This window comes from Rhinopithecus bieti, unplaced genomic scaffold, assembly GCF_001698545.2.
Source record: "Rhinopithecus bieti isolate Rb0 unplaced genomic scaffold, ASM169854v2 scaffold_44745, whole genome shotgun sequence".
Lineage (NCBI taxonomy): Eukaryota > Metazoa > Chordata > Mammalia > Primates > Cercopithecidae > Rhinopithecus > Rhinopithecus bieti.
In genome coordinates this window covers 328280-352137 of record NW_016818280.1, presented here as the reverse complement: position 1 = coordinate 352137, position 23858 = coordinate 328280, and the positions used below count along the sequence as shown (strand labels likewise).

General features: G+C 60.1%; 3 protein-coding genes across 3 annotated transcripts in view; 2 read left to right on the top strand and 1 right to left on the bottom strand.

Annotated features, from left to right (window-relative positions):
- The first annotated feature begins 222 nt into the window (after positions 1-222).
- LOC108518370 (catechol O-methyltransferase) lies at positions 223-9018 on the top strand. The gene is made up of 5 exons (XM_017856650.1): positions 223-527; positions 1773-2058; positions 2805-2998; positions 3448-3579; positions 8512-9018. The coding sequence occupies exons 2-5, from the start codon at positions 1773-1775 to the stop codon at positions 8710-8712; spliced, it is 813 nt and encodes a 270-aa protein (XP_017712139.1). The 5' UTR covers positions 223-527; the 3' UTR covers positions 8713-9018.
- Positions 9019-11664: 2646 nt separating this feature from the next.
- On the top strand, positions 11665-18647 carry LOC108518361 (armadillo repeat protein deleted in velo-cardio-facial syndrome-like). The gene is made up of 7 exons (XM_017856636.1): positions 11665-13331; positions 13526-14052; positions 15017-15516; positions 16166-16349; positions 17168-17285; positions 17654-17825; positions 18532-18647. The coding sequence occupies exons 1-7, from the start codon at positions 13209-13211 to the stop codon at positions 18645-18647; spliced, it is 1740 nt and encodes a 579-aa protein (XP_017712125.1). The 5' UTR covers positions 11665-13208.
- A 400-nt stretch (positions 18648-19047) lies between these two features.
- Positions 19048-23858, bottom strand: part of ARVCF (ARVCF delta catenin family member) — a 58141-nt gene continuing 53330 nt past the window's right edge. Inside the window, 9 exon segments of the mRNA XM_017856641.1 lie at positions 19048-19892; positions 20362-20481; positions 21025-21110; positions 21536-21589; positions 21895-21985; positions 22083-22194; positions 22277-22475; positions 22783-22933; positions 23251-23378. Coding sequence (XP_017712130.1) covers positions 20374-20481; positions 21025-21110; positions 21536-21589; positions 21895-21985; positions 22083-22194; positions 22277-22475; positions 22783-22933; positions 23251-23378 — 929 coding nt within the window. The 3' untranslated portion in view covers positions 19048-19892; positions 20362-20373.

Here is a 23858-nt window from a genome sequence, read left to right as displayed (position 1 = left end):
AGGAGCACCAGCCCTCCATGCTGCTGGAGCTGGGGCCTACTGTGGCTACTCAGCTGTGCGCATGGCCCGCCTGCTGTCACCGGGTGCGAGGCTGCTCACCATCGAGATCAACCCCGACTGGGCCGCCATCACCCAGCGGATGGTGGATTTCGCTGGCGTGCAGGACAAGGTGCGCATGCTCCACCCGCTGTCAGACCCGGAAGAAGGGCCANCTCTGGCTGGGTGACACTAGTAGGGATGTCGCTTGGCCTCTCTGAGGCCTTCTGCTGTCTCTTCTGAGGCCAGTAAAGCAAAGCACTGCCTTCGCCCTGCTAGGGAAGGCTCAGGCCAGGCTAGGCTTGTCCGGAGAAGGGGCTCAGATATCTGGACCTTGGTCATCGCCAGGTTAGGGTTTCTGTTGATGATTATCCAAAGGCAAAACTGATTTCCATAGAAATAACATCTGCTTTGCTGCTGAGCTCAGAGAAAGAGACCGCAGACCCCTCCCGCAGTCAGAGGGCTGGAAACTGCTCGGAGGTGCTTTGAAGGTGAGTTGGCCAATGGAAGCCGGGGCAGTGCCAGGGTGGGTACAGATTCCAGCCTGGTGCATTTGCACAGGTCTGCTGAGCACATGTCCACTCTGCCTGTGTAAACAGGCCACGTGCTGTGAAATCCCCTAGAAGCCTGGTGTCCACATGGCCTCCCCCTAGGGCGGAGCCTCTGCTTCCCTGTTCTCTTCTGCTCTGTCCTCTGGTGCCCTGAGGCTGACCTCCAGGGGTGTCCCCTCTGCAGCCCTGGGCCTGCCTCCTCACCTGGGTGTGCCTTTCTAAAACGGAGTGTCCAGTGGAGAGTGGGACCTCCTATGCCACTGGGAGTCCAGGGCCCCATCCCAGAAAGACCTGTGAGTGACCACAGGGGCCCTAGAGGAAGTTTCCTTGTGTCCTTCCCATTTCAGGGTCTGTGACCTGAACTCCTGGGCTTCTGCCTCAGGCCTCCTGTGCTCTGCTCTCTGCCTGCTGGGTTCCCTCACCAGGCTTCTGTCTGTCTGGTTCCCAGGCTACCTGCCTGGAGGGTCACACCAGGAGGATTTCAAACAGGTTTCAAGTGGGGTCACTTGCCATTTCACTGTGTCCCACGAGGTACACTGTGGTGGGCAGCAGGGCTGGCCTTTCTCATCTGGGACATGCCACATGTTGCCGTCCCCAAGGGCAGTGGTGAGTGGGTCTGTCCTGGTGTTCCTGGCTTGGGGACTGCCAGTGTCCTTACTTGGACACTCAATGAAAGGGACACACGAATCCCTGGGGCGTCCAGAGCATGGGTGACCAGCATGGGTTCACCACATGAGGCTGAGGGGCTGCACCATACAGCCTCTCTTTAGGCCACCCCTCACTACCCCCCACTCCAGGCCATGGGTCTTCCCTGCCCCTGGGTGTCCTCTAAGCCAGCTGGGAGACAGCAGCCTGGGTCCACATCTGCTTCTGTATTCTGTGTGGTTTTAGAGGATCCCTGGGCTGCCTGGGGAAGCGCCCAGGGCCAGGGAGTGTGACCCTGCAGGCTCCACACAGGACTGCGAGAGGCACACACCTGCTCTGTCCACCTGAGGGAACCAGAGAGCACGAGAAGGCTGGCTCCCTGGCGCTCACACGTCAGGCAACTAAGGCACATGGCTGGCTTCTCTGAACCTTGCCCCTCTGCGAACACAAGGGGGCGATGGTGGCACTTCAAGCTGAGGGGCATGTGGGTGCAGCAGGAAGAGCATAGAGCACTGGCGCCCCTCCCCTCCCGCCCTGCAGATGCTGGAGGCCCCACCTCTGCTGCTGGCCGCTGTGTTCCTAGGCCTGGTGCTGGTGGTGCTGCTGTTGCTCCTGAGGCGCTGGGGCTGGGGCCTGTGCCTTATCTGCTGGAACGAGTTCGTCCTGCAGCCCATCCGCAACCTGCTCATGGGTGACACCAAGGAGCAGCGCATCCTGCACCACGTGCTGCAGCATGCGGAGCCTGGGAACGCACAGAGCGTGCTGGAGGCCATCGACACCTACTGCCAGCAGAAAGAGTGGGCCATGAACGTGGGTGACAAGAAAGGTGGGGTCCCGGCCGGCAGGTGCTGAGCTCTGGGACAGGGACCCAGGACCAGGCATCAAAGCCCTTAGCGGAGAAGCTGTTATCACCCCGTTTCCAGGGGGCTGGGAACCCTGGGATATGCCCAGATAGGGCTGGGGGGTTCCTCTGGAGTCCCAGGGTGCCAGGGGCCAGGGTCCCTGATGATTCCTCCAGGCCCTGCTGCCTGCGCCCCAGGACAACAGGCCCCCACACAGGGTCTGACGGTGGTGTAGTTCCCCTTGAACTCTGCTCTGGCCACCATGGGACCTGCCTGGGAACCAGTCAGACAGGTTCTCCTGGGCCCGCCCCCGCTTGCACTCCAGCCTGGGGCACAGGGTGTGCTGCCAGACTCAGGGAGTTACTCATGCAACTAGTGCTGCCGCGGGGCCCCAAGGGGGGCAGTTCGGGGATTCAGAGAGGGCAGCTCTGTTAGGACACACTGGGGCCAGCCAGGAATAGTGGAACAGATAGGGACCAGCGTGGGCATAGAGGCTAAGGGACCATGGGAGCTCCAAGGTGCTCACAGTGGGGACCAGGTCCATGGGGCTGGGGACACCAGGGAGGTAAAAGACCCCTCCAGCAGGTAGGGAGGGTGGGCAGAGGAGGGCCAGAGGCCAGGCATTTGGGAGAGACTGTTGCTTTTTGGGAGAGGTAGCGGGCCGTGCCTGGGGATCCAAATTCCCCTCCCTCCGCCTGTGCTCACCTCTCCCATCCCCTACCTTGCACAGGCAAGATCGTGGACGCTGTGATTCAGGAGCACCAGCCCTCCATGCTGCTGGAGCTGGGGGCCTACTGTGGCTACTCAGCTGTGCGCATGGCCCGCCTGCTGTCACCGGGTGCGAGGCTGCTCACCATCGAGATCAACCCCGACTGGGCCGCCATCACCCAGCGGATGGTGGATTTCGCTGGCGTGCAGGACAAGGTGCGCATGCTCCACCCGCTGTCAGACCCGGAAGAAGGGCCAGGGCTGTGGGCGGGGAGGGCCTGGTTCACACCACGTTCACTGAAAACCCACTATCACCAGGCCCCTCAGTGCCTCCCACCCTGGGGCTGAGGAAGGACCCACCCAGCAGCTCGGTGAGGGTGGTCTCACAGCTCTGGGGAAACGGCCAAGGTGGCACGAGGAGGGGCAGGGACACAGCGGGGCCATGTCACCCCAGAACCCTAAAGAAAACTGATGAATGCTCGTATGGGTGTGTATGCACGGCCTCCTGTCTGTGTGGGCATGGGCACTGACAGGCGCTGTTGTATGGGTGTGTAGGGGCGGCCTCCTGTCTGTGTGGGCGTGGGCACTGACAGGCGCTGTTGTATGGGTGTGTAGGGACGGCCTCCTGTCTGTGTGGGCATGGGCACTGACAGGCACTGTTCCAGGTCACCGTTGTGGTTGGGGCATCCCAGGATGTCATCCCCCAGCTGAAGAAGAAGTATGATGTGGACACGCTGGACATGGTCTTCCTCGACCACTGGAAGGACCGGTACCTGCCGGACACGCTTCTCCTGGAGGTGAGTCCCAACCAGGATGGCCTCTGTGCCAGCTGCTGCCCAGGGCCCATTCGGTCAGCCTCAGCCTCTCCAAAGAGCCACGCACCCCAGCAGAGCCCTGTGCAGACAGAGCTTGCTCTGGAGGCACCACCTGAGGTCCAGGAGTGTGGGGGACTGAGGAGGCCCTGAGGTGGGTGGAGATGGGTGGGGAGCCGGGCCAGGGGCCTGGCTGCTTGGCCTGTTGGAAACTGGGGAGCCAGCCTCCCGTGCAGGTACAAAATGGGTGGCAGAAGTGGGGTGCACACCCCAGACCAGATACCAGGGCATAAAGGGCACAGGACCAAGGAGATGGGGTGGGGAAGGGCCGCTCCGGGCTGGCCTGCTCTCCCCAAAGCCAGCCGGTGCTCGTGCAAAGAAAGCACGTGTCTCCTGCAGAGCTTCTTCCCGAGGCCCCATCTTGTACATTCCCCCAACCCAGCCCCACTGACAAGGACCCTGAGTTTCCTTAGTGAGGCCTGGTAGCAGGTGGGGCTGTCCTCGCTTCCCTGGGGGACATGGGGCACTCATGGCCCTTCACAGACTGATGCTTAAGGAGCCTCACATCAATGACACACTGCCCCATCCCTCTCTGGTGGTCAGTGACACTGAGTGGCTCTGTGATCCTCCACTGGGCTTGGGATGCCCACCCTCACGGCCTCCCCACCTGCTCACCTGCAGGTCTCCCAGAAACCGGACACTGCCGTTAGCAGCAGGACTAGGAGCATGAGGGGCACAGCCCCCACGCCTGGCTAGGTAGGGCCGCTGGGCCGCTGGATTGGAAGGAACCAGCACTAGCAGAAGCCTGAGGTGTGAAAGGGCAGAAAATGTTCCAAAACAATGGGGGTCAGGGCACACAGGACTTTGGGTAGGTGAGGGTTAGACCTGTCTTCTGGAGCTGCGCTCAGGGGCTCATGCCAGTAATCCCTGCACTTTGGGAGGCTATGGCAGGAGGAGCGCTTGAGGCCAGGAGTTCGAGACCAGCCTGGACAACATGGCAAAAAAGAAAAATATATGTTTATGTATATATGTATATGAGAGATGAAGTATTGCTCTGTCACCAGGCTGGAGTGCAGTGGCACAATCTCCGCTTACTGCAACCTCTGCCTCTTGGGTTCAAGCGATTACCCTGCCTCAGCATCCTGAGTAGCTGGGACTATAGGCACGCGCCGCACACCTGGCTAATTTTTTGTATTTTAGTAGAGACGGGGTTTCACTATGTTGGCCAGGATGGTCTCAATATCCTGACTTCGTGATCTGCCCGCCTCAGCCTCCCAAAGTGCGGGGATTACAGGCATGAGCCACCGCACCTGGCTACAAAACATACTTTTAAAAATTAGCTGGGTGTGGTGGTGGTGTGCCCCTGTAGTCTTGAGCTACTCAGAAGGCTGAGGATGAAAGATTGCTTGAGCTAAGGAGTTGGAGGTTACAGTGACTGCCACAGGTTATGGGGACGGTAACTGGGTCCAGCTTTTTTTTTTTTTGAGACAGAGTTTCGCTCTTGCCCAGGCTGGAGTGCAATGGCACAATCTCAGCTCACCGCAACCTAACCCTCCTGCGTTCAAGTGATTCTCCTGCCTCAGCCTCCTGAGTAGCTACGCCCGGCTCATTTTTTTGTATTTTTAGTAGAGACACGGTTTCTGCACGTTGGTCAGGCTCGTCTCGAACTCCCAACTTCAGGTGATCCGCCTGCCTCGGCCCCCCAAAGTGCTGGGATTACAGACGTGAGCCACCGCGCCCGGCCTTATTCCAGCTCTTAAAACAGCAAAAACAACAAAAAAAAACAAAAAAAAAATTGTCTGGAAAGATCCCTGTCAGCCTTGTGGAGTGTGGAAAGAGAGGGCTGTGGGGAGGGCATTTCAAGTGCCCTGAACTCACAAGGAGGCACTGAACCCTGGCCGTGGGGAGGGAGCACCTGTGTTGACCAAGGGGGCGGGCAGTGGGAGGGTGGGAGGGAGACCTGCAGGCCAGGACAGTGTAGCTGGCGGGGCTCACCCCTGACAAAGGAGCATGATGCTGGCAATTCGGTATTGGTGGGAGAGCAGACACTCAGCCAGACGGGCTTCACTTGGACAGGAAAGACACCCACAGCTGGGCCTGCGTTACCGGGGCCGAGTTTCAGCAGCTGTGGTGTGTGTGATAATTACAGGGGCCTGCCTTCATAGAAAAGTAGCAAATATTGCAGTTTAGTAACTAGGAAACTAATAGTTTTCTCAGTGCTGCTTGTGCAAAGCTGGTAATTATCTCAAAAGAAGCAAAGTTTATGAAGTGGGAAGTCATGAATTGGGAATGGGTGTCCTTGTTAAATGCATATCTGCACACTCATTGCTGGGGCCCTGTGCCCCCTTGTAGAGGGTTGGGGGACAGCCTGGCTCTTGTGAGGACCTAGCCATCCCCTCAGTGGGTTTTGTGAGCATTGGAGGCATAGGGGGTGAGGGGCTCAGGAGCAGGTTGCAATTCAAAATCAAGGGCTGCTTTGAGGAGGCCTCTCCACTGGGCTGCCATAGTCACCAAGTCCAGCCCACACCCAAAGGAACAAGAATGAGTTCGCCCTTAAAAAAAAAAAAAAAAAGAAAGGCCGGGCACCGTGGCTCAAGCCTGTAATCCCAGCACTTTGGGAGGCCGAGACGGGCGGATCATAAGGTCAGGAGATCGAGACCATCCTGGCTAACCCAGTGAAACCCCGTCTCTACTAAAAGTACAAAACCTGGCCGGGCGAGGTGGCGGGCATCTGTAGTCCCAGCTACTCGGGAGGCTGAGGCAGGAGAATGGCGTAAACCCGGGAGGTGGAGCTTGCAGTGAGCTGAGATCCGGCCAGTGCACTCCAGCCTGGGCGACAGAGCGAGACTCCGTCTCAAAAAAAAAAAGAAAAAGGCAGGGCCTTGCTCTGTGCCCAGGCTGGAGTGCAGTGATGCCATCATAGCTCACTGTAGCCTCGAACTCCTGAGCTCAAGTGATCCTCCCACCTCAGCCTCCTGAGTAGCTGGGACTATAGACATGCACCACTACACTGGCTAATTTAAAATTTTTTTTGTAGAAATAGGGTCTCCCTATGTTGCCCAGACTGGTCTCAAACTTCTGGCCTCAAGGGATCTTCTTGCCTCAGCCTCCCAAAGTGCTAGGAGTACAGGTGTCGCTCCAACTTTGTTGTCGTCGTCGTTGTTTTCCAAGACAGAGTTTCATTCTGTCGCCCAGGCTGGAGTGCAGTGGCACGATCTTGGCTCCCTGCAACCTCTGTGAGGCTCCAACTCTTGAAGGGAGGAGAGTCTAAGGAGGTGAAAACCACCTCAGCATAGTGTCACCTGCTCCTCTGACACTGTCACTTCTCCATGGCATTAGATTTTCAGTGCTGCTCAGATGCTGCTGCATGTTTAGCCAGTTCTCCAGGTGGTCTGAGTAGCTGGTAGGAGGCTTGCAGTGTCGGGGGACAGGCAGGACAGGTGCTGCTTTCTTCCCCTCTTGACCAGTTTTGTAAAGGAGTGGGCCCCTGGCAGCCTCCAAAGGTGACCCATGCTCCTTTCTGCCCTTCCCTCCTTCATTCCTGTTTAACTTGTGCAGTTGCAGTGGTCTGGTGTCTTTCAGTCTGCTGATGTCATCTGTATCCCTGATGACCAGATTGGGCTCCTGAGTCCCCTGGCACAACCTGAGAAGTCCAGGAGCCCAGGCCCCTCACTCATCTTGGGCATTCCCTGGTCCGGGCCGGAAGGCAGCCGCCCTGCTCAGGGCCTAGGCCATTGTCCTCCTCCTGGGTGGCGCTTTGTTCTAGGTCTTTTCAGCTGACGTTGCTAGGACATTCTTTTTTTTTTTCTAAATGAAAACACATCATGATTCATGGTGGTACTTCCTGTTCAAGTCCGGACCTTGGGGCTGTCCTCTGACCTCACTGACCTTGCAGCCGTGTGGTATCCATACTGTCACGTGAAAGCCCCTCTGCTTTCTCTGCAGCACACGGGCTGGAAACGACCGCCACCCACCACCGGGACAGCTGCAAGCCCTGTGGGACTCTCTAGGCGTATCCCAGAGGGATGTGGGGTCAGATGCCAGTGTTTCAGGGCACCTGCCTGCGAATTGATTTTACTGTACGTTAGATGTTTGAGATTGCTTGTTAACTTTTATTTGGTGACTAAGTCAAATCTCCACGACAAGGTGACTGGGGTGTCCCTTGCCCTGGTGGGTCCTTCCTCCCCATAGAAAAACAATTCCTCTCAAGGTTTCTTTATTGTTTATGTGACATAAGCAAACCCTCCTTGCAGCTTTGATAGGCAAGCATTCTATGAAGTTTCTCCTGATAGTGGACCCCACGGGCCATGCCGTGGCTGCGTGTCAACAACTCCTTCCTTCTGCACAGAACCCAGGCAGATGAACCCTGTGTCCTCCCAGGGCCCAGGCACCGGTGGAGGTGGAGGGTCTACAAATGCAGGAGCTTGGGGATGTTCAGAACTGACTCCAAGGGGCAGACTTGGTGGTGGGAGGTCTGCCCCACCCCAGCCCTGCAGGGTCACCCTGATCAGGCCAATATTGTCTCCAGGGACCATACCAGCAACCCCTCTCCCTGCGTGCCTCTCCCTCATAGGCCTGAGTTCCTGGCATTAGGTGTTGAGGGCCCCACTGTTTCCACTCATCCAGCTAGCATTTATTGAGAACCTACTGTGTACCACATGCTATTCTAAGGGATGGATACTCCTGAGATGGATACAGGAGTTGAGGTCTTCACGGGGCCGGTGTTCTAGAGGTGGCACTCAAGTCTTGTACAGTCCTTTCCTGCAGGAGTCATGCTGGGCAGAAAGTGGAAGCCTGGCCCCAGAGGCTAGGCACAGGCATGGTGCAGTGGCCTGGTGAGGAGCACCCGTCCTGGTTTGGGCCAGGTTTTCTGAGCACCTATGACCCTCATCTCCCCCACCCCCGGTCTGTTTGCAGGAATGTGGCCTGCTGCGGAAAGGGACAGTGCTACTGGCTGACAACGTGATCTGCCCAGGTGCACCAGACTTCCTGGCACACATGCGCAGGAGCAGCCGCTTTGAGTGCACACACTACCAGTCATTCCTGGAATACAGGAAGGTGATGGACGGCCTGGAGAAAGCCATCTATAAGGGCCCAGGCAGTGAAGCACGGCCCTGACTGCCGCCCCCCCCCCCGGCCCCCCACTCAGGCTCCCTCACCCAGCCTGGTTCTGAGGGTGCCACAGATGTGCTCCAGCTGACCTTCTGCGACTCTGGGTTGTATCCTAAATGCAAAGCACACCTCGGCTGAGGCCTGTGCCCTGCCATGCTGACCTCTCTGAACTGCAGCACTGGATTGCTCTCCTTTTCTAAGACTCAGTCGTGACCTCTTTACTAACACCCGCTAGCTATATTATCTTACATACTAATATCATGTTTTTAAAATGTAAAATAGAAATTAAGACTGTAAACATCTAGATATAAATCAACTTAGTACATCCTTCTCGACTGCCATTCTCCTGCTGCCCTCGACTTGGGCACCAGACATTCAAAGCTCCCCTTGATGGATGCTAACGCTAAGGGCGGGGCCCCTGGCTGGCTGGGTTCTGGGTGGCATGCCTGGCCCACGGGCCTCCCAGCCACAGTGGTGCAGAGGTCAGCCCTCCTGCAGCTAGGCCAGGGGCACCTGTTAGCCCCAGCCTGGGAAACGAACAGAGGAGTCAGCCAGCATTCACACCCATCTGACCAAGCAGGCGCTGGGGAGAGGTGGACCCCACAGCAGCACCAGCTCCTCTGGGCCCCATGTGGCATGGAGTGGAAGCGTCTCCTTCCCCACTCCCACTGGGCCTTGCCTACAAAAGAGGCAATGGCTGAGATCAGCCCCCACATCCCTGCAGTTGCCCCCCCCCCCCCCCCCGGCCCATGAATGAGGATGCAGTGCTGGTCTGTGTCCACCTACACCCAGAACTGCCCTCAGCTCCTCCAAGGGGTCAGACTGCTGGCCACCTCAGAGGCTCCAAGGGCCCAGTTCCCAGGCCCAGGACAGGGCTCAACCCTGTGCTAGCTGAGTCCACCTGCACCCAGACCAGCCCCTAGCCAAGACTCCACTCCTGGGCTCAAGGCCTGGCTAGCCCCAGCCAGCCCACTCCTATGGATAGAGAGACCAGTGAGCCCAAATGGACAAGCCTGGGGCCACCCAAGGGCCAGAAACAGCCTCTGCAGGACACAGGAGATGGACACCTGGGACCACCTCCACCCAGGGCCCTGCCCCAGACGCACGGAGGCCCTGACACAAGGGAGGAGCCAGCCACTTGTGCCAGACCTGAGTAGCAGAAAGCAAAAGTTCCTTTGTTGCTTTAATGTTTAAATTTTCTTACAAAATTTAGATGTTTACCAATACAACAGTCTTATTTTGGCTTATTTTAATGCTTTTCTCAGTGTTTTCTTCTGAGTCACAAACAGCAGGCACTGAAAGCAGTCCCCAAGCCACTGCCGAAGGTCAGTCCTGGAGGTGCTGCCCAGGCTCCAGGCAGATGCGGCAGCCCCGGCCCTGGCCAGCATCAGCTAGACAAGGGCTCTCTACTGCACAGGAGCCTCACATGACTGCAGTGCTCTGGGGAGGTGGGGCACCTGTAGCCTGACCCCATCTTGCTGCTTCCAAAGCTTCCTTGCCCAGGGCTGGGCCTTGTGAGGCACCCCTGACACTGTGGTCTGCCTGCCTGCAGGGTGCCCAGGGAGCCCCTCCACCTTTAAGGAGTCCAAGTTCTTTCCCAACCCCTCCCTGCCTAGCCAACTGCCCCTGGCACCAAGCCTTCCCGCACCTCTGGGGCACTGTTCCCAGGGGCACCTTCCTATCCCACCGGCCCCAAAGCCCAGCCAGGCACTCTTCCCTGCCACCTCCCTGGGCCCTGCCCTAGCAGCCCAGTTGGCCTCCTCAGGCCTTCTGTCACTCGCTCACACACAGCACCATGTCAGTAAACAGCTAACTCAGGCCTAGGGAGTTAGGTAGGGTGGGGGGCAGGAAGGTGTCCCCAAAGTCAGGCTTGGCTGGGGCGAGACGCTGCCAACCCCTGCCGCCAGGGGCTCCAAGCTCCACGGCAGGATCTGCTCAGGGTGGCCCTTCTTCCACGATCCAAGCCCTAAGAACAAGAGGCTGGGCCTGGGCCCTGCAGAGGGAGAGGGGATGGTGGACGCTGCAGCCAGAGTGGCACAGGACCACATACAACCTCAAGGCAGGGCGGCCAACTCCACAGGCTACATGGATGGAGATATGGACAGAAGCATCTGCCCTGGATGGTGTGAGCTGACCCCAAGGGTCAGCTCCAGGACTGATCCTGAATTGCTGGTCCTCAAAGGGCGTTGGAGGGTATGGTGCCCATCCCTACTCTGGTCCTATCTCCTCAGGCCCCTGATCTCACAGTGCCTGGGACAGGGCTGTGGGCCCAGGGAGCACCCTCCCTCTCTGACCTCTGCCTGGCCTTCCCTGGGAATGGGCCACTGGGCTGCTGGACTGGAAGCCAAAGTCCTGCAGGGAACATGCAGGAAAAGCAGAGCATNTCTTTAATAGATGTAAATATATGCATATATGAGGGGCCACATCCCACTGGCAGAGTGTCCTGGGTAACATCCCCTCAGTCTTGCTGCATACCCTCCTCACCCCGTTGCCGGAACTGTAGCCCCTCAGTGCCTGGGCCCCTGCTTAAACTCTGATGAGCTCCCCCAGGGCCCAGCAGAGAGAGCTCAGGGCCTGATACACATATGCCAGATACAGATGGGGTAGCCCAGCCCCAGCAATGATGGGCCACACAAGCCTTCTCCTGCTTCAGAGCAGTCCCAGCTCCCCAGTGCCTTTGGAGAAGAGCCCAGCCTGCCCTGCATGGCAGCATACCAATTGTCCCCACTCTAGGCCTCAGTCTATTTCTTTTTCCCAGGGAACAGGTCCCCTTTTCCTAGCCAGGCATTCCACGTACATCTCAAGACTGACGGCGAGATGAGGCCCAAAGGCTTCCTTGCCAGATTGCCTTCTCTGGGGGTGCTTGAAATCCCACTTGCACTGTGAAGTTCTAGGTAAATCCTCTCCCCCTGCCAGGCCTCAGTTTCCCCATCTATAAAGTTACCTGTCATCCTCCAAGACCCTGCCCCTGGGAGAGGGGGAGGTACCTTCTGTGGCCACCTTTTTCCTCTGTCAGTGAGCTTGGACATCTGTCCTAACATGTTGGTGCAGGCCCCTTCCTGGACACCTGCACTGCGTGCATTTGAGGGTCAAGTATTCCACCAGGATAGGACCCTGACCTGGGGAGGCTTCCCAGCCCACAGGCGTTGGTAGGCAGGTCCTGAGGGCAGCACTGAGTATCTAGCCTGGCTCACCTCCCAGGCCCAAGAATGGGCAGAGTCTCCCTCTGGAGCCTAGCAGAGCTTGGTGTCTGTGCAGGCCCCAGGGGGCCCAGGCAAGGGACCCATTGTGCAGGGACCAGGGGCCTGGGCCACAGAGCATGGCCTGTCCTCCTGCTGACCCTGCCCTGGCTGCCTGGGAATGTGCTCCCCCTCACCCACCCACCAGGGCTTAGGTTTCAGCTCCTGCCCGTCTTGGCTAGATGCCAATCCCCGGATGTTGGCGCCATGTGGCCCTGGGGCCAGGCACCTGTGCAGTCAGAGGCCCAGAGCAGGCTGTGGGTCTCAGGTCCTGAAGCCACTCAGCGCAGCAGGGGTTGGGCCTGGCTCTGATGTGGGCCAGTCTAGCCTCTTTGAGCCTCAGTTTCCCCACTGGTAAGTCTAGTCAGTAGGCATGTGGATAGAAAAGTCTCAGTCTAGAGCTGTCTTGCCTAGAATTCCAGTGTTGTCACCCCATGCAGAATGGTGGCAAGAGCACCCATAGGCTCAAACCCACTGTGTCTGGTCTCTGATACGATGCCCAGAGTCTCAGTCACTGGGGGCGCCATCCACTGGCCTGAGGTAGGGCCAGACTATGCCTACACAACACTAAAGAATGTCTGGACTGGAAAGAGTAAGGATATATTGGTGCTACAGGTGCATGGAGTGTTCTGGGAACTGCTTATTTCTGTCCCTTGAGGGCGTCTGGCTGGCGTTGGTGGCGGGAACCTTAGTGTGGCCACAGGAGTCAGTAGGCAGTGCTGAAACAGCCCCCACAAGGCTTCTATACTCAAGGTTTCTGGGGTAGGTGAGGGAGGAGGCCCCAGGACACCATAATGTCCCAGCTAGGGGTGGTGGGTGACATCAGGAAGGCATCCTGCAGGTCTCACTGGTGCCTCCTGGGGCCTGGAGGAGCCTGTGGCAGCCAGGCCATGCAGCTTGGGGAGGGCCCTCTAGACTTCACCCCCAGAGTCTGTGGCCTTATCTGCCAACTCAGCTTGAGGAGGCTTGGGATGGGGGTCCAGCCCCAGGGTCCCCCCAGGATGGGGTGCCAGGGAAGGGTTAGCACCTTGATGTTCAGAGGGCAAGAACTTATTGCTGTCCTTACCAGCTTGGGCCGAGACAGGCTCTGGGGTGGGTAGGTTCAGGACCAGGAGGAAGGCACCCTGGTGTGCTGGCCAGCAAGAGCTGAGGCAGAGCTGCTATGCGTGGGGACCTGTACTCTGATTGAGCAGCAGGCCTGCCCATCAGTGCCCCTCCTTGCCCCAGGAGCAGAGCCCAGGCAGCCAGGCCTCACTGGCCACGATGCCGGAGGCGCCTGATGTGCTGGAGGAGACCGTGACGGTGGAGGAGGACCCCGGCACACCCACTTCCCATGTGTCTATTGTCACATCTGAAGATGGCACGACCCGGCGCACCGAGACCAAGGTATGGACAGGCCCAGGCAGTGGGTAGGTGAGCAGGGCCAGGCTGCTGCAGCTGTCTCACCTGCAGAGTGGACATGGAAACTTGCCACCTGGGCCCTCTCATTGCTCGAGTGGGAAATTAAGGCCAGTCAGGCCCCAACAAAGCAGTTTCTAGGCCTCTCGGGCTACCCCACCTACCTGCCTATCATCTACCAGGTCACCAAGACTGTCAAGACAGTGACCACTCGGACAGTACGCCAGGTGCCCCTGGGCCCGGACGGACTCCCCCTGCTGGATGGCGGCCCCCCACTAGGCCCTTTTGCCGATGGTGCCCTGGACCGGCATTTCCTGCTGCGTGGTGGTGGCCCAGCGGCCACACTCTCTCGAGCCTACCTCAGCAGCGGGGCTGGCTTTCCCGAAGGCCCCGAGCCCCGGGACAGTTCCAGCTATGGCAGCCTGTCCCGAGGGCTGGGTGTGCGGCCCCCACGTGCTGGCCCCCTTGGCCCAGGCCCTGGTGATGGCTGCTTCACACTGCCTAGCCACCGGGAGGCCTTCTCAGTGGGTCCTGAGCCTGGGCCACCAGGTGGCCGCTCCCTGCCCGAGCGCTTCCAGGCAGAGCCGTATGGCTTGGAGGATGACACGCGCAGCCTGGCCGCTGATGACGAGGGTGGCCCTGAGCTGGAGCCTGACTATGGCACGGCCACGAGGAGGAGGCCTGAGTGTGGGCGGGGCCTTCACACCAGGTGAGCTGCACCCCGTCCCCTATGGCTACCTCCTCTGGGAAGTCCACCCCCCACCCAACTACAGAGTACCCCACTTGTCAAGCGGCTGCAGTTGAGTTAGTCATGCACGTTAGTTTGAATTGGCCTTGGCTCTTGTCAGGGAGAGAAGAAAGGTGGACCCTGGGGTGGTAGGAGTTCGACTGGGCACCATCCTGCAGGCCCAGGGCCTAGGAAAAGCTGGGAAGAGTGCCAACCACCGGCCTTGCTCCATCCACACTCTGGGTAACCAGAACCCAGAGCCCTGGCCGTTGTCACAGCCCCTGATTCTGTCCCCATTGCCCTCAGTTTCTGCATCTCTGGAGTGGGGACGTGACCATAGCCCGGGTCTGGATTCTGTTGTGTGACCCTGGCCAAGTCACCTGACCACTCCTAGCCTCGGGGCAGTGGGTTTGATGACAGCAACCCACAGGGCTACTGAGAGTTAAGGAGATCTTGTGCCCCAAAGGGCTGGTGGCCTGAACACCCCTCGGGTGGTCCTACTGTGATGGCTTCATGCAGAGAGAGAGCCATCTACCCACTCTCCATCCTGGCACAGCCAGAGATGGGCCTCATGGAAGATAGGGTGGTTTCGTGGAAGGGAGGTGGGTCTCTCCAGCAGCCCTAGCAGATATCGCACAGAAACATGTTTTGCTTGGGATCGAGGAACACTGCCCGGTGACAGCAGTGAGTGAGCTTGCTGTCCTGGGAGGGTTGCCTGGGTCCTGATAGCCTCTGGCTGGGGTTTGGCATTTGGCTGTGAATTGGTTCTCACTGGGCTGGTGCATGACTCTCTATGTCCCCACCATGCTTCGGGCGGAGATGCAGGTGCTCTCAGCCCAGCCCTGCTGGGTGAGTTTGCAGTCCTGAAGAAGGTGTCATGGGGCAGCTCAGAGGCGGGGCTGGCGGCTGCTGTGACGATGTCCACGCGCCCCACTTGCCTGTGCAGGGCCTACGAGGACGCAGCAGATGATGGCGGCGAGCTGACGGACCAACGGCCTGCGTTCCCAGCGGTGACGGCGCCCCTGGCCCAGCCTGAACGGGGCAGCCTGGGCAGCCTGGACCGGCTGGTGCGGCGCTCGCCCTCAGTGGATAGCGCCCGCAAGGAGCCGCGTTGGCGGGACCCTGAGCTACCTGAGGTGCTGGCCATGCTGCGGCACCCCGTGGACCCCGTGAAGGCCAATGCGGCCGCCTACCTGCAGCATCTGTGCTTTGAGAACGAGGGTGTCAAGCGGCGTGTACGGCAGCTGCGTGGGCTGCCGCTGCTTGTGGCACTGCTGGACCACCCGCGGGCTGAGGTGCGGCGCCGGGCCTGTGGGGCACTGCGCAACCTCTCCTATGGCCGTGACACTGACAACAAGGCCGCCATCCGGGACTGTGGTGGTGTGCCTGCCCTGGTACGCCTGCTGCGGGCCGCCCGGGACAACGAGGTCCGCGAGCTTGTCACTGGTGAGTGGGACCTGGCCATGCCCACATCCCCTGGGAAGAGAAGAGTGCGAGGCTCAGCCAGGGAGGAACGAGGCCCCTCGGCCTGCGACTGCCTGGGAAAGCGCCCGGTGGGCAGGAGTGCAGCTGCTGAGATGCTCGTCCCAGGAGCCAGGCATCGGGCCCAGACTCTGTGACAGGTTCCCCAGTCTCTACCATAGGTGGGAGGCTGACAGTGAGCCCCTCAGGCATGTCCCCTCACCTCCTGCCCCAACAGAAACTCCCCTGGGACCCGCCTCCTTGGTTCCCACCCCAACAGTGCAGTGGTGGGGCTTGTGCCTTATGGGACCTGAGAGACAGGTCGGGTCACCTGCCGTGTCTCTGTGAGGCCCTGTGGCCTCAGGATTGTTAGTGCCACCTGCCGTGTGACAGAGAATGGGTGGGACGGGACAGTACTGCCACACCCGTCTCTGCACCTCCTCCCCTTTGGGGTTCCTTCCTAGCTGGAAACCAGTACTGGTGCCCCCAGAACCACTCGCGGCTTTTGTTACTTCCTACTATTCTGTGTGAGCTGGGACATGAGGAGAGTGGGACAGGTCCTGAGCGTGGCCACCTGGGGAGGTAGGCAGGTGGTGCATATGGTCAGCACAGGTTGGCCAATCGCACCCCACAGGCACACTGTGGAACCTGTCGTCATATGAGCCCCTGAAGATGGTCATCATTGACCATGGCCTGCAGACGCTGACCCATGAGGTGATCGTGCCCCACTCAGGATGGGAGCGTGAGCCCAACGAGGACTCCAAGCCACGGGATGCTGAGTGGACAACTGTCTTCAAGAACACGTCGGGCTGCCTGAGGTGTGGACCAGGCCTGGTGCTAAAGCCACATGCACACCAGGCCCCGTCCTCGTGGTCCCAGATAGTGTGGAAGATGGCGGCAAGCTTAGGAACACCAGAGTTTGGGAGCTTCAGAGCTGTGGCACGAGTCCTGTGGATGAGAAGTGGGGCCGGATGGGGCTGTACCCACCCCAAGTGGTGCCCCAGTCTTCCCAGGGGCACCCTCTGGAGGGGTCTCTGTGGTACCATATCCCTGCCTAGCTCTCACCTACCTTCCCATCACTTGACAGCCAGTGGGGAGCTGGGACCTCCCTGTACATCTGCCTGGGAGGCCCATCCCAGCCACCTGTGTGACCTCTGCCCTTCCCCTCCTACCCCTGGGAGGCCCTGCCGACCCCCCAGAGTCCTGGGTCCCCACAGTCTTGCTTGTCCATCAGGGTGTTCTCCCGCAGCCCTGGAGGCTCTTGACCTTGGGGTAAGGTGGGGCCCAGAGCTGCCATTGGGGTGGCGAGGGACCCAGAATTGCCTATACACAGGTTCAGGTCTCTCTGAGTCTACCTGTCCCTTTCTAGGTCAGCTGGGAGGCAGGAAAGCCCTGTCTTCCCCTGCCCAGCTATCCCCAGCCAAGATAGCTGTCTGCCAGGGCTCCCCTCCTGAGGCCGGGGACAGTTCGCTTCTCCCACTTCACTGAGCTCCAGGCTGTGGGGTCCTTTCCCAATAGTGCTAGGAGGGCAGCAGCAAGGGCCTGTTTTGCAGATGAAGACAAGCCCATGAGGCCAGAGTGGGGCTGGGAAGTTTGTGGTAGCCAGGGGTCACCTGGCCTGCTCTTGGCCACACAGGAATGTGAGCTCTGATGGTGCTGAGGCCCGGCGGCGACTCCGGGAGTGTGAAGGGCTGGTGGACGCGCTCCTGCATGCCCTGCAGTCGGCAGTGGGCCGGAAGGACACGGACAACAAGGTGGGCAGGGATGGTCACAGCCTCATACCAAGGGCTGGAGAGACGATCATGCAGGTCCCGGGAGGCTGGAACTGTGGGAACAGCACAGGGGAATGGGCTTATTGTTCTGGGGCGGCGTTCTGGGCATGGCCTGCCTCACAGTGACCACACTGAAGTAGGCACTGTCCTGCAGGCAGAAGGTGCTCATGAGGCAGGGGCTTCTTCCCATGGACCCTCCCTGGTGGTTACCACCCTTTTGCCCCCCCGACTGAGGCTTCCCTGTCCCTTTGCTCCTGGTGCCTTCATGCACACCACCTGTGGCCAGTCTTTCTTGAGGGCTGGCCCTGTGCCTAGGGTGCCCTGCCCCAGCCACTCACCTCTCCCTGCAGTCGGTGGAGAACTGCGTGTGCATCATGCGGAACCTGTCCTACCACGTGCACAAGGAGGTGCCCGGGGCCGATAGGTACCAGGAGGCCGAGCCCGGGCCCCAGGGCAGTGCTGTAGTCTCCCAGCGCCGGAGGCGGGATGATGCCAGCTGCTTTGGTGGCAAGAAGGCCAAAGGTGGGTGGGGCGGACTGGGGTACCATCTCAACTCCTGCCCCAGCTGAAGGCTCTCTGTACACCCACAACAGCCCATCATGGAGGCCAGAGGACATCTGCTCAGCCCCCAACAGGCAGGCAGGGAAGCCGGGAGCCAAGGAGGCTGGACTGCCCTGGGTCACATGGTTGACGGGGCCCAGGGTTGGGGGCCCAGGTCCAACCTTCCACATCTACACTATGGGACCCCCAGGGAGTACACAAGGGAAGCCTGGTGGTCCCACTGATGCCCAGATCAAGTCTCTACTCCAGGGAGAGTTCCACTCACCCATGAGTTGAGAAAGAGCCATGGCTGTTGCTGCCTGCTGACTGTTTACAGAATAGCAGTAGACTACCACCAACCTGTGGGGCAGTCCCCCATCTGCCTGGGCAAGATGCCCTGCACACCTTCTCTACCGCACTAGCAGGGTATAGGTTCCCGGGACCTCCCCAGCAGTTGTGGGGAAACTGTGCGCCACCTGCCCCTGCCCCACTGACCCCAGTCCTCCTTCTTCTTGTCCCACTGGTGGGTGCTCAGCACCCAGAAGTGACGGGATGAGGTTCCACATGCTGCCTGCTTGATCCAGGGTGTGCAGTGGAAACCTGAGGCCTCTGGGAGGGCATGGGGGGGTGATGAGTGCTGCCTGCTCAGGCTCCTCTCCTCTCTCCTCTGCTTCCTCCGGCCGCCCAGAGGAGTGGTTCCACCAAGGTGAGTCCCTTTTTATCCTGCTCTCTAGGCCTGGCATGTGCAGTGGGCACCTGGGAAGAGGCAAGCACATNCCCCCCCCCCCCCCGGCCCATGAATGAGGATGCAGTGCTGGTCTGTGTCCACCTACACCCAGAACTGCCCTCAGCTCCTCCAAGGGGTCAGACTGCTGGCCACCTCAGAGGCTCCAAGGGCCCAGTTCCCAGGCCCAGGACAGGGCTCAACCCTGTGCTAGCTGAGTCCACCTGCACCCAGACCAGCCCCTAGCCAAGACTCCACTCCTGGGCTCAAGGCCTGGCTAGCCCCCAGCCAGCCCACTCCTATGGATAGAGAGACCAGTGAGCCCAAATGGACAAGCCTGGGGCCACCCAAGGGCCAGAAACAGCCTCTGCAGGACACAGGAGATGGACACCTGGGACCACCTCCACCCAGGGCCCTGCCCCAGACGCACGGAGGCCCTGACACAAGGGAGGAGCCAGCCACTTGTGCCAGACCTGAGTAGCAGAAAGCAAAAAGTTCCTTTGTTGCTTTAATGTTTAAATTTTCTTACAAAAATTTAGATGTTTACCAATACAACAGTCTTATTTTGGCTTATTTTTAATGCTTTTTCTCAGTGTTTTTCTTCTGAGTCACAAACAGCAGGCACTGAAAGCAGTCCCCAAGCCACTGCCGAAGGTCAGTCCTGGAGGTGCTGCCCAGGCTCCAGGCAGATGCGGCAGCCCCGGCCCTGGCCAGCATCAGCTAGACAAGGGCTCTCTACTGCACAGGAGCCTCACATGACTGCAGTGCTCTGGGGAGGTGGGGCACCTGTAGCCTGACCCCCATCTTGCTGCTTCCAAAGCTTCCTTGCCCAGGGCTGGGCCTTGTGAGGCACCCCTGACACTGTGGTCTGCCTGCCTGCAGGGTGCCCAGGGAGCCCCTCCACCTTTAAGGAGTCCAAGTTCTTTCCCAACCCCCTCCCTGCCTAGCCAACTGCCCCTGGCACCAAGCCTTCCCGCACCTCTGGGGCACTGTTCCCAGGGGCACCTTCCTATCCCACCGGCCCCAAAGCCCAGCCAGGCACTCTTCCCTGCCACCTCCCTGGGCCCTGCCCTAGCAGCCCAGTTGGCCTCCTCAGGCCTTCTGTCACTCGCTCACACACAGCACCATGTCAGTAAACAGCTAACTCAGGCCTAGGGAGTTAGGTAGGGTGGGGGGCAGGAAGGTGTCCCCAAAGTCAGGCTTGGCTGGGGCGAGACGCTGCCAACCCCTGCCGCCAGGGGGCTCCAAGCTCCACGGCAGGATCTGCTCAGGGTGGCCCTTCTTCCACGATCCAAGCCCTAAGAACAAGAGGCTGGGCCTGGGCCCTGCAGAGGGAGAGGGGATGGTGGACGCTGCAGCCAGAGTGGCACAGGACCACATACAACCTCAAGGCAGGGCGGCCAACTCCACAGGCTACATGGATGGAGATATGGACAGAAGCATCTGCCCTGGATGGTGTGAGCTGACCCCAAGGGTCAGCTCCAGGACTGATCCTGAATTGCTGGTCCTCAAAGGGCGTTGGAGGGTATGGTGCCCATCCCTACTCTGGTCCTATCTCCTCAGGCCCCTGATCTCACAGTGCCTGGGACAGGGCTGTGGGCCCAGGGAGCACCCTCCCTCTCTGACCTCTGCCTGGCCTTCCCTGGGAATGGGCCACTGGGCTGCTGGACTGGAAGCCAAAGTCCTGCAGGGAACATGCAGGAAAAGCAGAGCATGCAGGCAGCAGAGACCAACAAGAAGCCCTGGCCCAGAGGGCAGAAACGTTTGGACAAACAACCAGATGAGAGAACGTACCAGGCATGCAAGCTAGACCCAGGAGTCAACGGGCTGAGGCTTAGCGTCCCCCACGGCGTCCACCAGCCTGACCGCGGGCCTGCTGGGCCCTGGGGGAGGGGCCTTCCTGCTGGGATCGAGCTGCAGTGCACGGGTGGGCATTAGAGGCACAACAGAGCAGGTTAGTCAGAGCTCCTGGGGGGACAGGGCAGGGGCAGGGCCGAGGCTGGCGATGTAAGGGTGGGCCTGCCAGGACAGCACAGGGAGCACCAAGGGCACAGGGAGCCAGACAGGTGTGGCTCACATGGGCCGGGGGGGGGGGGCACGTGCACACACAGAGGCCTGCACAGGAAGCTGGGGGATTGGCACACAGCAGGCGGCATGTCCTGCCCTCGCCGGTGGGCCCTCGCACACACATGCGCAGAAGGGTGCACACACACTAGCTCAAAGGCTCCGGCCCATGCAGGGTGTGGCCGGGCAGTGCTGTCCCCAGGGGGTGGGAGCTGCAAACTCATCAGTACCCACAGACTGACTGGCACGAAAGGGCTGCTTCCTGGGCTTGGCCCCACAACCCAGCTATACCCCCGGGCCCAGACCAGACCCAGCATGGCCTAGGCTGTTCTCCAGCAACCCCCAGACACAGAGCCCCACGGGGTACCTGCCCACAGTCACAGGACCACTTACTTTCAATGGTTCCTTCTCAGAGGCCTCTCCAGCAGAGCCAATGCCCCGCGGCCTTCGCTCCCTCCGGTCCACTGTGGAGTATCCATCTGTAGATGGAATAAAGTGGAGCATGAGAGATGCTCTGAGGGGAACCCTGTAGGAGCAGATCTTCCTCTCAGCCCAGACACAGGGGACTCGTGGGACAGGGGCTTTGGGAGATGGCCCACACCCACCCTGTCCTGGAGATCCGGGCTGCTGCCAGCTTTCACCAACACCTTGCCTCGCACTGGTGCAACCCTTGCCTGCCCCATGGCAGCTCCAACTATCCAGACTCCCCTCCACTTGTGGGCCAGAGCTCCTAGCTGGGCACTAACCCCTCTCCAGCTGCCCTGTACCTCATTCTCTGAGCACCCCTTAACCAAATCTCTCTTCTCCACCCAGCACCAACTACACCCCATAAAACCAGCAGGCCTACCTCAGGCCCTGGTCCCCTCCTCGCACAGAAAACAAACCACACTGCATCTGCACTCACCGGGACCAAGCGCGTCCATGGGGATCACATCCCGGCTGCCAGTTTTCTCACCCTCTGCAAAAGAGGAGGCGGCGGGCTGCACATAGCGGCCAGGGGGGATCGGCGCACAGAAGCCCCAGGTAGCCCTAGAGGCTCTCTGTCACTAAGGTGCCCAACCTCTGCCAGTTGGCAGCCCCACCCTGAGCTTGACAGCAGCGCGGATGCCGTGGGGAGTAGCCAAGAGGCAGAGGGCAGGGAAAGTGGCCTATGGAAGCCGTCTCCGTGGGAGGTGTGGCTCCTCCTTCACCCTCACCCAAGGGTCGGGCAGTTGGGACAGCTGCGGTCCCCACCCTCTAGGCCCCCTAACCTCCACCACTCACCAAGACTCTTGTCCACCAGCGGCAGCGTGCTGTCATCGAAGCCCCCAGGACTCGGTGCTCCCTTAGGCCCCTTGGCAGTAGCCGCAGCTGACTGAGACATAAAACACAGACACATGGTGGGTGAAGCACATGGACTGGGAATGAGGTGAAGTGAGCAAGGAAGGCAGGGAAGGCCAGGGAAGCCGCACCTGGAAGCGTGCCTTGGTCCAGCCATCTTTCTGCAGGCTACCACGCAGCTCTTTGTAGCTCCACACTGTCTGCAACACGTGCGACGCCGCCTTCGCCTCGCGTACAGATTGGCTGTGGGGCCGGGGGCGGGGTCAGTGGCGGCCCCTCCCCCACATCCCCTGCTCCCCAAGCCACCCACCCCTCCCCTCCACACCTGGAGGCGACAAGAGCCACCAACGCTGGCACCCCGCGTGCCTGCAGGAGCGAGCGCGCGTTATCCAGGCTGTCGGACACGATTTCGTGGATGGTGTTGAGCACCGCCACCACGGTGTCTTCCTCCAGGCGGGCCCCAGGTCGCGGCGGAGCCTGTGCATTGCGCACATTCCGCACAAGCTCGGCCATGGCGTAGCTCCCTGAGGGGCAGGGCTAGGTGTCAGGACACGCCTCTGCCCCACCCCTCCAGGAAGGAGCAGGGATCCCGCGAGGGCTGGGGCGCTGTCAGGAAACCCCCGGGAGACCACCACAAGGAACCATGCGAGGAGGGCGCTGAGCTTCAGAGACAGGGCCAGGAGGACTGGAGCTGCCTACGGTGGGACAGCGCCGAAACGACAGGGGCGGGGCCTGGACTCCCAAACCACTCATCCTCCAACCCCCTCCGATGAGATCCTAGAGCTGCAGGCATAGTTCGGTGTCCAGGCGTGGCTTTGCAGGCGTCCTCACCGATAAGGTCTTTGTTGCGCCGGTCCAGCGAGAGGTTGCGCAAGGCAATGGCGACGGCGCGCACCACCTTGTCTGTCTCAGACTGCAGCAGTTCCACAAGCACCGGCAGCCCACGCTCTTTACGCACTGTGGCGCGGATGTACGTGGCCCACTGAGGAAGCGGGGAGAGGGTTCCTCAGCTATACACCCCAGGCACTCTCCCACCTCCAGATCCTGACCGCTCCCTCCAGCTGGACCTTCCTGCTCCCGTGGCCGACAAAGCCCTACCCCAAAAGCTCAACGGCACCTCCACCGAGGCTTTCCCACCGTCCAGGGTGCACGCAGTGCCCGTAGCCCATGCACTTCTTGGATCTTGGGGTGGTGAAGTGGGCCCTCCTTTCCCCGCCAGCCGAGGCAGGAGCTGCACCAGTGAGGTGCCTGGGATTCCCTCTCTCAGGACTTGCCCACCCTGCCACACCTGCCCCTCACCATCCAGTTGCCGGCACTGAGGTTCTGCAGAGCGCCGGCGGCAGCCTCCAGGGTGTTGAAGTTCCGGCTCTCCGTGAGGAGGGAGAGGTAGAGACGTACCACCTCGGGTTGGTACAGCAGCTCAAAGCCTGGGTGCAGGGCAACCGCCACCCACGGTCACCCAGAATCTGCTCTCATCCGTCATACCCCTCCCGCTTCCCGCTTTAGAGCTCCCGGAGGGTGGGTGAGCTGGGGCCAGGGACGGGTGTGGATGAGTCACGTAATGTTTACTATCAACATAGTCACCCAAGGGGAAAAGCATTCCCATTTCACAGAGGAGCAAACTGAGGCTCAATCAGTTGGACCTGCCTGGCAGCAGGAGCATCCAGGAGGCCTGGGGTGGGGAGGGAGGCGTCAACCAGGAAGGCTTTCCTAGCAACAAGACCGCATTTCCCGGTACGTCCCTGAAGCTATGTTCCTGGCCACGCCCCTAGCAATAGGGCCCACCTTCCCTGGCAACAAGACCAGCATTGGCCACACCCCTAGCAAGAGGACCTGCTTTCACCAGTAACTGAAGCTGTGCAAAGCCGGCGGCGCCCCCTAGCAACAGGCCCCCCCCCCCCCCCCCA

Bases quoted from the DNA above. Each gene is read 5' to 3' on its own strand.
- LOC108518370 (XM_017856650.1), top strand. From the start codon at position 1,773: ATGCTGGAGGCCCCACCTCTGCTGCTGGCCGCTGTGTTCCTAGGCCTG. The intron at 2,999-3,447 runs GTGCGCATGCTC...GCACTGTTCCAG, and splicing joins TCGCTGGCGTGCAGGACAAG to GTCACCGTTGTGGTTGGGGC. The intron at 3,580-8,511 runs GTGAGTCCCAAC...GTCTGTTTGCAG, and splicing joins CGGACACGCTTCTCCTGGAG to GAATGTGGCCTGCTGCGGAA.